This window comes from Gobius niger (genome assembly GCF_951799975.1).
Source record: "Gobius niger genome assembly, chromosome: 12".
In the NCBI taxonomy this organism is placed as follows: domain Eukaryota; kingdom Metazoa; phylum Chordata; class Actinopteri; order Gobiiformes; family Gobiidae; genus Gobius; species Gobius niger.
This window is the reverse complement of record NC_136863.1, coordinates 14,063,448-14,079,249: the sequence shown is the minus strand read 5'-3', so window position 1 is coordinate 14,079,249 and position 15,802 is coordinate 14,063,448. Positions and strand designations below refer to the sequence as shown.

General features: G+C 41.5%; 1 protein-coding gene across 2 annotated transcripts in view; it reads right to left on the bottom strand.

The window, feature by feature from the left end:
* The window catches only part of LOC306971833 (neural-cadherin-like), a 98,665-nt gene extending 83,347 nt beyond the window's left edge, over positions 1-15,318 (bottom strand). For both annotated transcript variants that reach the window (XM_079568231.1, XM_079568232.1), the window contains exon 1: positions 14,097-15,318. In XM_079568231.1, the coding sequence (XP_079424357.1) occupies positions 14,097-15,093 (997 nt within the window). In that variant the 5' untranslated portion in view covers positions 15,094-15,318. The remainder of the gene's footprint in view (positions 1-14,096) is intronic.
* Positions 15,319-15,802: the final 484 nt, after the last annotated feature.

Genomic DNA, 15,802 nt, shown 5'->3' with positions numbered 1-15,802 from the left:
CATTGTTATGCTCAGCTAATTGGACCTTTGGGTACAAAAGGTTGAAAAATTCAAGCCCAAATAGATAAATAAGCACAAGCAGAGTATTCCCCTAGCATGATGCGGCCCAAGCTCCAATTTCTCCATGCTCCTTCTGGTCTATATGCGGGCAGCACTCAAAGGCTGATTCATTAGGGTGCTCTGAGACAGTTCCATCAGGCCCTGGACTCAATCACACACCTACCTTTGTACCAGTTTGTAAACTATCAGCAACAGTCTGTCACAACCTATTCTGCGACATATAAATTGTTGTTTAAAGTGATGTTTTGTGACTGGGAGCAAAACAGCTCCCGGTTAATCAATAGCACAAAATCAATTCCACTCTCTTGGGAAATGCCAGAGAGGGGCTGTACAAAGGTGGGGCCTGAACAAAAGTTTAAGATAAATGAGAGAAGAGGCCTGCAGTGGGGCAGCTGACGCATTCGCTCGCTAAATCTGCAACAGTGTTCATTACAAATTATTCTAAAACTTAAGCAGTCGTCACAGTCACAATGGCAGACAAATGAAATTACTGTCAACAAAACTTGCAAGCTCAAACTCCTGTCTTCCATTAAGCCAGTGTCAGCACATCAAGGATTAGATTCAATAAAACAAAACCTTCTCAGTTGGTGATAAGCTCCTTGCACAATGTAGAAGCCATGCTCATTTATCACACCGGTAGACACACTGGGTCGGTGCGAGGCATTGTGGGATTTTGTGCAGATGGAGGTCAGCACAGCGTTTGCCTGACATCACCCGGCACCCTGAAAACTTTGGAGTTGACACTGTCTGTGGTAATGGGCATCAATAATGCAGACCCCCGGCCACATAAAAACTCCCTGTTGCCACCGATGTCCTCGCAGCAATCCGCCGAGACCTGCACTTTTTACGTGGGCATAATGATGTTGTGCGGTAACGAGATATAGCCTACCTTTCTGAGTAAACAGCGACCGGCACAGGCCCATGTTCAATTAAATTACTCTGAGAAAGCTGCATCAACAGCCGCACTACACAAGCGTACGTATAGGAAGTACAAGCTTAGTTAGGCTCCGTGAATCTTGATGGTTCTCTGCTAATAAGGACGCAACACAGGTCTGACTGGCGGAACATGGTGTCGGTGCAATTTATATTCTTAGGCTGTCGAACACAAAGCAGAGAACCAGAAAAATTGTTTTTAGAACATTTTTATATGGTGGTTTAGCCTGATTTACCACTATTTTAGCCCCAGTTTATACCTGATTCAGGTCACATTTTGACCTTTATTCCCTAATATGTGCTACATTTGGTTTTGTTGGTGTTAAAAGTTCGAGTGCCACTAACAGTAATAGTATGAAACAACATAGCTTGACAAGTTTTCAAAGTTCAGGTTTAGGTTTAAATGCTAAACGGGCGACAACAAAACTCGAAGACAACATGCGTGGATAAGGTACTGGCTTTGATTGATCTTCAGGTGGCTCACATTTCAGACAATAGTGCACACAAGAGCATAAAAGTAATTGTTTTAAACCACTGTAAGCTTATGACTGATGGTTTGTCCTCAGGTGACTTTGTGCACTATTAGACTTTGCTGTCCGACCATATATACAAATAATAAATACAAATAAATAAATATAGTTGAGAATACATTCGTTCCGACCCCATTTGCAGAAGTAAGTCTGTCCAGTCAGCTCCTTTTGGGTGGACCACATGATCCATTTCTATTATGTAGGCCACTACCTAAGCAGGTATAGACTGTGATCAGGCACAACATTATGACCACTGAGTGTCTTATTCATGGCACCTGTCAGTAGTTGGCGGCAGGTGCCATGTCAAATGTCAAATAAATAGATTAACCACCGAGGCACAGCACTTACTGCTCTTGTCTTAGAACAAAAAGGTGGTATTATTTATGGACCAGGTGAGGCGGAGTTTAGATGTGCTCTGGTGTCCCCAAGGATTCCACAAATAATATGTACAATACGATCCTCTCTGGGGCAAGGACGTGCCTGACAACGACTTTTTGAATATTCTGTGAGACTAAATAAAAATTAGATTAAAAGCAGGTGATACACTATTTTGTCAAAGTGTCTGATTGATATGCACAGTTTAATGATAGCAAGTAATATTTAAATAACCATATAAAATAATCAGGCTAAACACATACATATATATACCCTGAATAAAAACATAACAAACAAAATGTGTATCTCAGTTGGGCACTGGTCAAGATCACTCCATCTCTCTTCCGAAAGGGCAGCTCTAACTTCCCCCCTCCTACTGTCTCCATTTGCCCCCGACTGCCTCCAAACAAACATGGGAACAGGCTGGCCTTTTCTCCTTTGCCGTTACCGCTCCTCTCAGCCCCCGTGCCCTACAGCCCTCATCTTTGCACCACAGGCTAAAAGAACATGGTCACCTTAATTCCCCTTCTGCCACCCCAATAGTTTCTCCTCATGCCCTCTAACCGTCAGGCAATTATACTTCAGCACACAGCCTTCTCATCAGCAGTATACAACTCTTGTGCCTCTGATCTGGCTGCCCTTTACCTATCTATCAGAAAAACACAAACATACCGTCAGACCGACTCACATTAAACTACACTTTCATCTCTGTTTTCTTCTCACTCACAACTGCTTTGTCATTTCTCCCCCGGTTTCTCACCTCTGGCTCGCTTAACCTGTGTGACCTTTGAGTCGCACTCTGTGGCCAAACCACCAGCAGTACAGCGCACCCTGACCTTTCTGCCCCTCATTGTACGGTCCGTATTCAAATACAGTATCACCTCCACACTGTGTGGTGCAGGCAATGCATCACTTATTTTTGTGCAAAGTCAGGTTTCTTTTATTGTTGTTTTTTTCAAAATTAGTATTATAGAGTGATTTTTAAAGAGAGGGTATTGTGCTTGTTGCAGGCAAAAGGTAATATTCTAATACATCTTGCTCACACTACGTTGGTTACAAACTCTAACAATAGTCACCGTGGAAGATTTAAAGGAACAAATGCCTCAAAACACAATTATCTTTTTGATGAGTGAACAACACCGTGAAATGGCAAAAAGCTCTAAAAATGTAGATTTAGCTTAATACCCCCAAATTTAAAATATATTGTTCCAACAGGCCAAGCTCAATCTACGTTCCAACTCTCACCGTTGGCCATAACAATTGGGTTATGACCGGACAGGATAAGGTTGTTGGTGTAATGGTGAGATAGAGTTCAGTGGCTTTACTCCGAGAGCAAAAACATTACAGCAGGAGAATCAAGATGTTAAACTTAAAGAAGAACTAAGTAACTTGTTTACCTTAATTAATACTTTTCGTAGTCCTACTGGGACGATTGGGGGGTGTCTCTGGCCAGAAAACCACAATTTTTCCAGGACGGAGCCACCAATACACACTAATGGAATCACAGAGAAGAAGCTAACAGGCTAATGGGCAAAGCTAACTGTGGGCTAGCGCCATTTAAACAGTATTTACAGCAAAGTTTGAGTGAAAGAAATTATCTCCATTGTGTAATTGGATGTACAATATCGCTCTCTCCCTTTGTCTTTCCTGTCAGCGTAGTATTTACTCTCAAGGACAATTAATGAGTAAAAAAAACGTGCTACGACACCTGCAGTGGCGCTTATGGCCTCTAGGGGCATGAGTTACTTGAGTAACTGCTTTATGTTCAATAACAATGTCAAGTCACAGCGCCCCCTAGTGTGGCCATAAAAAGCAATGTGACAACCATGTGACAAACAATCCCGGTCACACCTATCATTGCAACAAATGTAATGAATGCAAGGCCATAATCATAATAAAAAGATCAATTGTATGTCTAAAAAGTGACAGTATTCACAAAACAGGCATATTTTCTGTTACCAAGTACTATTATTTACTCCTAGCTAACATGGAATATTTTACAACATTTGGACTATTCATACCTTACTCAAAACTCACATGCCTTGATCAACTCCAGGGTTGTTATGCTGATAGGCAGTGATTTCACAGCCACTGACAGGGGTATGTTTGATGCAATATAAACAACATTGCCTAAAAAGGATTGCTGCAAGCAGTGCAGACTCATCCCAAGAAATGTTGAAAATTTACTTTGGACCAGTGTCACACACGCGTGAACAAATTTACACAATTAAATGTGAATCATCCTACACCTCATGAATATGCACAATACAGGATGGAAGGCAATTTTTTTCCCCTAGATTGAATAAGCTTTGGGTGAAAATTGTTTTCCACTTAAGCAAACAACCCCCACAGTCAGAAATTACAAATAAAAATGAGACTGAAACTCAATTCATTTCACATTGCGAGAGGAATATGCAAATACTGTATAATGAGTAATGGGAAGAAAAGAAGCTGTGAACATTTTGTCCTTAAAGGAGAAGTATAAGAAGAAGAAAAAAAGGGCAATGCCAGGATCCGAGCAAGTTCTACACTGATTGTGATGATTAGCGAAAACAGCTCACAAAAACACCACTTTTTTATCTCAGTGATCTGTAGGAATTAGAGGTTGCTCAAGAGAATCGCACTAATGAACGATGTTAATAGTGGGGAATTTTTTAAAGGACAAGTTACAAGTTGTTAGGGATAAACTAACTGGTTAGAGCAGAGTTTCTGGCAAGGGTAGTCATAATAAGCCTTGGTCTTGTTTTACAGAATAATTGCTCTGACATTGTTTTTGTGTATCTTTTTATTTTTTTACTGACCTAAGAAATAATAATAATAATAATAATAATAATATGCACTTTACAAGCCAATTACCAAGTTTATTAAAGCATTCTGTTGTCATTATTCATCCATGCCACTGGCATGGTGGTGGTGGATGGCATGGGGAGAACAGAAAAGCCGTGTCCGCCCAGGGATCGAATCCAGACCTTCGAGCTGTGAAGGACGTGTGCTAACCGCTGTGCCACCGTACCGCCCGCAAAATGTTTGGCATTTTCAAGGACCACCAGGTCAACACCAAGACTATAAATCTGAATACGAGATGAAGAAAAAAAAACTTGGACAATTAAAGGCCCAAATTAATAAAGTATGATCTATCTGATGTTAAAAGAATGAACTCTAAAACCTCATGTGGTTCACCAAAAATACTGGATTAGGGCAGTCATTCTCAAATGGGGGGTTTTCATTTTCAGTGGGTGATTGGCATCTGTCAGAGTTAAAAGTTAACCAAATGTTTTTTTATTGTCAACTTTTTGATCAATGCTTGACATAAGTGGGTCGTGAACCCTTCTGAAAAAGTATAGATATGGCGGAATCTGTTAAAACGACAGCTTATTTGAAATTAATTTGTGGTGAATGCGGTATTTTTGTTCATATATTACTTGTTAAACGTGTATTTGGGTCGTGGCTTGTCATCCTGGAGTGATGGTGGGTCCCTGCGTCAAACCAGGTGAGAACCATTGTATTAAAGAGCTAGTCTGTAAGTTAAAGCAGAACTAAGTAACTCATGCCCCTAGAGGCCATAAGCGCCACTGCAGGTGTCGTAGCATGACGCGTTTTTTTACTCGTTAATTGTCAGTGAGAGTAAATACTTCGCTGACAGAAAATACAAAGGGAGAGAGGGATATTGTAGTGCCACAACCCAATTTATTTTCAATCAAACTTGGCTGTAAACACTGTTTAAGTGGCGCTAGCCCGCAGTTAGCTTTACCCATGAGCCTATTAGCTTCTTCTCCGTGATTCTATTAGTGTGTATTGCGCCTCCGACGAAGTTGCCTCTGGGTCGGAGAGGCAACTTCCCTGGCCACCCTGAGACACCCCCTCTTACTAGAAAATAGTAAAACCAGGTTGTTTCTATTATAAGTTGAACGGAAAATTATTGTTTGAGTCACTGCTTGTCCCGATGGATCTCGAAGCTTGACCAGTTGTGAACCACTGGGTCAGAGTATTTCCAAAACAGCCGCTCTGTGGACGCCTCATCGACGGCAAGGGTGAAATAACACAGAAGAAAGCGATTTTAACTCTTCACAATTAACCTCACATTTGAGAGAGAATATTATGTGAAAAGGGAGTTGAGAAATTGGCAACCGGATTAAAGACAGCGTGAAGCCATGAAAGGGAGATAGAGAGAGGAGAAGGTTATAGCTTGAGTGCAGCCGATTGACACCTACAGAAGAGGAAGAAACCACTCCGGTATCCCTCTATACTTAGACTCACAGGACTTTTTTTTTTTCCAATGCACCTTCTTAGCCGTCAAATACCATTAACAGTTAGCCGCTCTGGTGCTGCAAAAGGATTCCGAAGGGGAGCGTGAAAGCTTAAAAAAAAAAAAAAAAAAGAGAGGAAAAAAAAAATCCGAACCAATACAAATCTAAAACGACGTCCTCTGTGGACCTGCAAATCCTTTAACAGGAAGGAGCTGAAGAGGGGCCCGCCACAGTTCCTGCTCTACAAAGACAACAGCACACCAGTTTTAGTGAGTCACATGACATGGCCTACTTCCACCGCTTTTACCTCGTCTTTTCCCAGCGCTGCCGGTTTGATACGGCGAGGCTATGTCAAAAAATATCACTTGATTGTTTTCTCCAGGGAATGTCTGATGTGTGTGTGTTTGTGTGTGTGTGTGTGAGAAGGCGAAGAATACAGTTTGCAAGGTAAACTCTCGTCTCTGACATTAGTGAGAGATCTTGGCGAGAGAAAAGGAGTAAAAAAGAAGAGGGTTTTGGAAGGGAGCAACAAGGATCTATAGACAAACAAGGGCTGCGCTTCATGTTACTGTGATGCATCCGAGTGGGTGGACCGGGGAGAGCGGCTGACAGGAGGTTTAGTCCTCCTCTTGCTGTGTGCCAAGTGTAAACAGAAGACAAAAAAGCACAAAAAAAAAAAAAAGAAGGGGGGGTGTTTGTTAAGAGGTGATAAGCTAGTTTAAATAAAGTTTACCAAGCTGCATAACTATGTGACCATACTATGTATGGAAAGACAGGAGAAAAAAAAGGTTCATAGCAATCTATACAAGGGAGTCAATGTAACTACACTACAAAAAGTAAAAGAAGATTTTCCTGATCTGACCAAGTTTACTTTGCTAGTTTGATGACATTTCAAACTCGTTCAAAGGTAATCTCCCTTTCAACAAGAAAGTAAAACTGCCAATGGGATAAGACCAATTTTCTCACCCCATCGACAAAGAAAAGAAAACTGACATGCATGATTTCAAATCATAACAACGCCGCCAAAGAAGCGACTTCCTGTTTCGATCCAGCACACCAAAATAAAAGCACACAGCTTACTTCGGCAGATACTTGTAACATTACAAGAATATTATTAAATACACACATTTTAAGTGTTTTGTCTGTTAATAGTTAGGCAGAAGGAAAGTTGAACTAATGAACAGCTAAACTAATGCAAAAAGTGGGGGTCTGGCCCCTCCGGGGGGTCGCGAGGCCTTGGGTGGGGGTCCCCAAATTAAATTCAAGATGAAACAAAAAGAAAAATGCTACTGTTTTTAGTACCTTTTTTAGTGTAAACCAGCCTATAATTCATGAAATCCATTCAATGAATCAAAATAAACAGCTTAGATACATATTAACTTGATTATAACATGTCTTTCTTCCCTAAAGTAGCGGAAGAGTCAATAACATTATACAATGGGGGTCCGGAGTTGTTTATGTGTCAATTTTGGGGTCCCAGCCAAAAAAGTTTGGGAACTCCTGAACTAATGAATAAGATGGTGCTTTTAGTTTGGTGTCCTGGATCGAATCAGGAAATCACTTCTTGTTTTGATGCTTTGAAGTGAAACAATCTAGGTCAAATGCCTCACTAAATCTTAACTAGTCAAAACAACTCAAACTTGGATTATTGAGCTCAAATTGAGGCATTTAAACTCATCTAGTCAATTACTTTTTGCAGTGTATGGGCCTAAAATACCATACGGCCACAAACAAAAGCTCACAAAACCTTCATTCACACATGCAAAGTCGACAAATGAAACCTAATTTAGGAGGGAAAGGGGTTCGAACTCACATAAGAATAGAGTGTATGAAGATGATGTCACAGCCTGGTAGTACTAGCCGGATGAAAGTGTCCTTTATCGGGCATTTGTGTTGTAAAGGGCATTTCTCGACAACAAGTGCAAACGACAACAGCGGTGTAAAAAGAGATGTGCTACAATGCTAATCTTGTAATTCGCTCTAAAAGGCAAATTTAATAAGAAAATGCACAAAGCAAAAATGTTTGTTTTGTTTCCGCTAATGGTTTTTATTTTTTCATTACGGGGGGGTGATTAAACAAAGAGGTTTAATGACTCATAGCCGCGGGTTAGAAATATAGAAAAAAAAAAACATGAAAGAACAAGAATGATGCACTGTTTGAGAAGGAGAAATAGAGAACAAAGAGTTTAGACAATAAACATGTTACCAATTAGAGCTTTCGTCTGAACTTTGAAAAATCTTTCTCAGAGTAAACACCATTTAAATTCCTGTTGCTGTTTTGAAGCCAAGTCTAGGAACGTTATGCAGAATGAGCATCCTGCTGCTGCGGTTCAAGGTTAGAAAAGGTCTAAGCTCAGAAATGTGTGTATTATGAGAATAATATATACCAAAAAACTGTCACGGATTACACTTTTATTAGATTCTGCTATTCAATAACAGTTTAAATTTCCCCATAGCCAATTAGTCTGACACTGTAACGGCAAAGTCGACCTGTACAAATTGTCACCAGTTGATTCCTCTTCCTACATCATCCGTCATGCTCTGATTGCCAATCACTTGACAGCAGCTGACAGTTACACTTAACACCGGGGATGAGCTAATGAGAACAAGTTTAAGACACATCTATTCTTTTTTTTCTTTTTTTAGTTCTTGTTTTGATCATGATGTGCATGATATCAGGCTGCATCATTTTATAAAGTTATCTAAAAGAGATTTTCCCACACACACACAAAAAGGATTCAATGCTCAGTGCACATTTTGAACATGCTCTGGAGCACCAGCATTTAAGGGATGGGCTAAAATACACATGAGCTACTAAAGCAATAGAAGAATGTCCACACCGCAGTGTCAAGTCTAACCAAGTCTGTTCATTATAAGAGCCCATACAGACAAGATATTTCTTGTTTGCCGAGGAAAGTGAATCAACTAAAATATGCAATCTTCACAATTTGCTCTTCATTTTCAATTCAACAACAATTTGCTCCGCTTGCATGTTTTCAGATTTGTGCATGTTGTCAGATTTGTGCGTGTTCTTACAATCGAGAAGTAGCAAGACAACTGGGAAGTAGCAAGGTCACGGGGTATAATATGTATATTAATGCATCTTTTGAACATAAATAGTAAAGGATTATAGTACTTTGTAAATAGTTTGTAAGTATGTAGCTTTATCATAGTTGTTTCGTAATCAGTATTGCTCCCTTTTGGGGACTGTATACGGTGCATAAGTTTCAGTCATGTAAAGCAATAATGTAAATACCATCTTGTAAATGGTCATTTCTGCCATGGTCAGATGCTGCGGGTGTGTATGATCTATTTTGTTTTGCTGTTGTTTCCTTGTTGTTGTTTTGTTCCTTTGTTGTTCCAATATGTTCTTGTGAAATGATCATTTTAATTGCATTGATTTTGGGGGTGGGCCCACTCCTTTTGAGCAGAGTCTTTGCTGCTCAAATAAATAAATAAATCTAAATGTAAATCTTAAATTTGTGCACATTCTTAAATGTGTACATGTTCTTAGATGTGTTTGTTTCTGGCAGCAACCAGCCACATGACAGAAGACAATAATTGACAGTGTGCCTATGCAACATCAAGAATTAAAAGCCTTTAAAGTAGCCATATGATTTGTGGAAAATGATGTATAATGTGATTAGGAAATGACTTTATTTTAGGCTTATTTGCTATATTCAAATTAACTATTTATGAAAATGTGAGACCATAAAAACCAAAGCACAATACAACTGACCACATAACAGCACAACACGGCCAGTATTGTAGGGTCAGGCCTCTATAGAGGTCTGCTGTTAACCTGAATATTGCATTACAAGCAGTTTTTGTGACATTCATTTTGCTGCAGCACCAAAAAAAAAAAATGCTGTCACATTTTTTTCAACATTATTTGCTTATCCCAGCAGCATGTAAACAACTATCAGTCACTCCAATTAAATTCTCCAACAGACATGTCTCATTTATGATATATTCAGGGAAAGTAGGTCTGTGTGTCTAAATTAATGAAATGCATGGAACGGTGGTGCTCTGCGTTCCGATGTTAACTGTAAAACACTTTGATGTGGGAACATTGGCCTAATTATAATTAAGCATATTCAAATAAGTGTCTTAACACCATTGTGATTACTACCGCCGACTCCTAAGAGTTTTCAAACATGTCACGTCTGGGAAGTCATGGGGGGAACTAAGGATGAGGATGATTTTTTTTTTTGGTGGATGGTGAGCACTTTTTCTTTCAGGTAAGTAAGTCAACACGAATGGTACCACACACTGACAGTAATACAAATCCACCGTTCTCCCCTGGCCCTTGTCTGCAGCGTGCCAGAATAATTTATCTAATATCCAAGTGTCAAACTCCACTTTTTAATCTGCATTTGAGCGCCACAAATAGCTGCTCCACTGATGGCTCTCCTCCTTCCACGGTACCCTCTGCATACTTATTACCATAAGAAAGACCAAGCGCATGGGTGATTAGCATTTTAGGGCCACATTAGGAGCCACTGAACGCACTCGCCGACGCGCATTAGTAAATATGTATTCACCAATTAACAACTACATAAACCACGAGACCACAGGCAGTCACATCTGGTGTCCTCAAAATGATCCAGTGGAGCTAACTTCAGCACGAAAACCAAGAGGGATCAGACAAGGAAGGTGTAAGTGTTGAAAAAGTTAGGTTTGTGATAGTTTGTTCCACAAAAAAAGTGCTTGAGTAAAAAAAAACGCGTGAGTCTGACAAAAAAGTAAAAACCCTAAAGTTTGACGACGTTTTGGTGAAGTAGATTTACATTCCACAACCTCCTCCACTGATTAGAGTCAAGGCCTTTTCAAAGTGCTTTAATTAAGGTTTTAATAATAAATATGAGGAAAAATTAGAGTGGGAGAGGTACAGTATTTGAGCAAAAATGTATTTTGTCGTTAACCTAAATGTAGCTGTTTGTCTTCTGTTGTTGTTGCATGGTTCATTGTAAGAAGAAGAAGAAGAAGAAGAAGAAGAAGAAGAAGAAGAAGAAGAAGAAGAAGGAGGAGGAGGAGGAGGAGGAGGAGGAGGAGGAGGAGAAGAAGAAGAAGAAGAAGAAGAAGAAGAAGAAGAAGAAGAAGAAGAAGAAGAAGAAGAAGAAGAAGAAGAAGAAGAAGAAGAAGAAGAAGAAGAAGAAGAAGAAGAAGAAGAAGAAGAAGAAGAAGAAGAAGAAGAAGAGGAACAAGGAGTAGTAGAAGAAGGAGGTGGAGGAGTAGAAGAAGGAGGTGGAGGAGGAGTAGAAGAAGGAGGAGGAGAAGAAGGACAGGGAGTAGAAGAAGGAGGAGGAGAAGAAGGACAGGGAGTAGAAGAAGGAGGAGGAGTAAAAGAAGAAGAAGAAGAAGAAGGAGGAGGAGAAGAAGAAGAAGACAAAGAAGATGTTTTTATAGCCCATAGAAGTAAATGTATAGCCCCTTTCACAGGCATGGTTACAAAGCGCTTTACATGAGACAATATTACATTTACTCTATACTCGGTGGTGGTAAGCTCCCTTTGTAGTGTAGCAAGAGCGCTAACCGCGATGCTACCGTGCTGTTGCTGGTAAGGTCAGTGTTAATCCACACGCCCAAAGTAGAGACAGATGTTTGTGTGAGAATCGTGTCGCTAGTGTTGAGTGGTAACAGAATGCAATGCTTTAATAAACTACATTTCTACACATGTTAATCTTATGACAGAATGTTAAAGTTTCAATGGACTAAAGTCGAACCCATGTTTTTGAATGTCACCCCTGTCAGCCCCAGGGCAGCTGTGGCTACAACAGTAGTTTACCACCACCGAGTATGGAGTGAATGAATAACGAGAGTGAAGCGCTTTGAGAAACTTGGTAATACAGGCTTGTAAAGCGCACTACAAGTGTAAGGCATTATTTATTATTATTACTAAAGTGATCTAATATCACCTTAGGTCACTTCAGTTACAGGAGAGACATGAAGCTTCATGCAAGTTTTTCTTTTTTTACAACCCAGCAAAGTTGAAGGTTTGAGAACCTTTTCTTTAGGATGTTTTGATGACATGTAAACACAACATATTCACTTAAAACGGCTACTTATAACAACCTAATGTGATGTTTACATATATACAATGCTGTGATAGCTTTAACCCCTCTCTTTAATGTGCCCGATACCTCTGCAGTTATCCTGTTTTACACTTGAAATGAATAATGTATCCAGTGTTTGTGGAGGGCCATGTGGGACATGTAGCTGACCTGAGTACACAGTGAACCGCTGTAGACTAGTGGCTGACGGGGCTTTCTGTTTGGCATTCAGCAGGTGACTGTCAGCACCACGGACAGCTCTGTGCTACAGAAGGGTTACAGTCGTCACATCCAGAGAGAAATTCAACACAAAGGGACCTATTAGAACTGGTGCAATACGACCTCAGTGTTGGTATGACCAGCGTCGACACATGTGAACAAAGACATTAAAGGACAAAAGTACACGTCCAGAGAATCTTAATCGTCGTTTTCTCTGTGGCATTGGGATGAGCTCCCTAATCAGGCTTGAAAAAGGCTGAAGCAGCGCTCATATAGTCCTTTAGTGAGATAGCCGTGGAGCAAGTTTCGGGAATGAGACGAGCAGAAGAAAGACCTGTCTCTCCATAGCCTCGTCAAGATTCTGTCTGGAAAGCTGTAGTCACCAGATAAAGGACATGCCAGGCCTTTGATCAAGGGAGGAGACATTCACAGGTGAGAGAGCTAAAGTGGAAAAAGCTACGTGAATATCTGTCAAACAGGGGCGGCTTATTTCTCTTCAGCATCTGTGAGAGGGTGTCAGATCACTCACTATTTTTGCTGCCTTTTAGAAAAATATATACTTATATAATAAAAAAAAACTCCAGACCCCTTTTTTTTGCCAAAATTGAGTGCCATTCAGGCATACAATTGCAAAGTGCATTATTAGCAGCAGGCAACTCAAATAAAGACAGCGCACACTGCTTCCTGCACGCCATGTTGCTCAATTAGAAAGAGACACATTTGTTTTCGCCTCTTGTTTGCCTAACGTCTAACTTGAGTCTGACACGTATAGAGTTTCACCTTTTCCTAAAGAATATGGGGTTGCATGAGTGTGGCAGTGTCACTTCAAATCCCTGGGCCTGAAAAGTGAATGAGAGGAGGATTAGAGGGGTAATGCCAGTAGATGAGAGAGAAAAGGGTCGCCGTGGTTTGCCACTCTGCAAGGATTAGCTCTAAAAACAACTTCACAGTCGCAAAATGCGTCAGTCAAGGACACCATTCAACCGGTCTGCAAAGTCCTCATAGAGTCACATTTCTCCTCTTAGTCACTCACTTCAACAATCTGAATATATCACAATAAATTAGATGCAAATGGCTCCCGACTTAGTGCTGCCATGTTGCGGCTCATATGAGAAATATATGGCATGGAGTAATGATGCACACCTGTAGAGCCAGTGCAAATATACTGACAGCCGGATAGAAAGATGAGATGGATGCGTGAGGCTTTCACTCATGAAGGATGAGATGTCCAGATGGCACCACTCTTAGACCATCTAGATGTGCAGATTTCTAAAATAGGCCACAATGCAAATAATGCCCAGAGAACAGAGTGTGGAGGCCCATTAGCAGAGCCAACACTGACATTGTGTCTTTTATGTAATCCCAATACTATCTCCGACATAAATGTACAGAAAATGCTACATTAGAGTTATCCCATGGAACTGATGGCCCTAACAAACTCATTACTTCTGCAGCAAGAACTTCACTGCTTTTTAATGCATGAGGGAGCACATATATAGCATGTACCTGTATGTTCCTGTTATACATAGACAGTCTACTGCCAACTGTATAACCAAAATAGGGCAATTACTGCAGACTGGGAGTAAACATATGCTCTGCTTAAAATACATAAGTTTCATTTGTGCCTTATCTTTGCAGTTATAGACAAAAAATAAACTTATAATACAAAGGAAACAGACCTCGTTTGTCCTGGATCTTAACCGTGAGTTCCACCACAGGCTCACTCTCTCTGTCCAGGCGCGTGGTAATAATGATATCTCCACTGTCGCGCCCCACGCTCACCGGGGACTTCTGGGGCTCCGGGTGAAGCAGCTCGTAGGCGGCTGACTGAAACCTGCTGGGACTCAGGCTCGTGATTACAGAGCCGATGTTGGCATCTTCAGACACGTTGAGAGATAGGAGAGTGTCCGGGTCAAGTAAAGCCCTGGGTCCACGCCTTGACCGCACTGACCCCGCTAATTCAGCAGTGGCCCAACGCTGTGGAGAGACAGTGACCATCACCGGTTTACTGGTCAGTGGGGGCCAGCCGTGGTCTCGAGCGAAAATACTGAATCTAACTTCAGAGGGCAGGCCCAGGATGGAATCTACTAACATAACTTCTCCTGTTTTTGGGACAACGTAGAAACTGCCATTTTGTGGCAAAGACGTGTATGTCAACTCTGCGTTCCTCCCGCTGTCTGCGTCGACAGCTGCAAACCTGTACACTACACTACGGAGAGCTGTCGTGTCATCTAAAGTTATGTGCACCGCGTCTGCACTGCGAAAAATCGGTTCGTGATCATTCGTGTCCAAAACGTCTACTTTTAAAGAAGCGACAGTATGAGCACCACCACACTCCAGTCCGCAGCCCTGACAGCGCAGAGCCAGGTTCAGGAGGTACTCGGAGCGCGTCTCCCTATCTAAAACGCGACAAGTTTTCAGCAATACATTTCCTCTGTTATGGTGTGTCAAAACTCGGAAATCTTCACTCCCATTTCCAAACAGTTTTAAACGCAGCCCGGAGATCGGGCACCATTTTTGCGCGTTTAGGCGCTTCACTGGAATGCTAAGTCCGTTTACTTTTGATGCTATCGGTGAGTTCTCAAAGACATGCCCGTGAAAGAAAGGCAGCCGCTCCGAGGACTGGTATCCAGCAGCCCGCATGAGGAGGCAGTAAAATACAAGCCCCCAAATCATGTTGGCGCCAAGTTAAATACCCCCAGCAACTCGAGGAGGCAACGCGTAATCATTCAAAAAGAGGAAATAAATAGTTGAGAAATAGGTCCGTCATAGTTGTCCATGGCGTACTCCGCCGAGAAGATCCTTAGAACTTTGCGCTCTCATCCTGGCAGACGGAGCGGGCTGCATGCAGCTCGGTGCGTGCAGCCTGTCCACAGCGCTGCAGGCAGTGCGTACCCAGCGTTCGGCACCACAGCGCCGGACAGCGCCAAGCGCGGGGGCGGGGCTGTGCGCGGCATGAAGCTGCTCGGTGAACCCCACCCTGAGTGACGGTCAGAGGGTGCCCACATGTTCTTTAATATTTAGCTGAATTTCCATCTATATTTGATGAATTTCCATGTGCATGAACAGTCGGCTAATTCATAAACTGCAGCCCCAGTGTCACTTTCTTGTAGTCGATTTACATGGATTTTTGAGTTTAAGCCTAACATAGCATGTCACATAGCATTCTGCCCACATATATTGTTTTTATTTGTGTGTAAAAAAAGCACCCAGAACTGAAACTTCAGAATGGTTGTACTTACCTTTTACAGCATATCCCCTGCAGCACATGCAGCTTTTCTCAGTGCTTCAGAACTCACTGTTATAAATGCTCATCATGCAGCATATGACTCACATAAAGAAGTGCCCTGTGAAATTTGAGTAAAGCCCAACGGAGCCACACAAT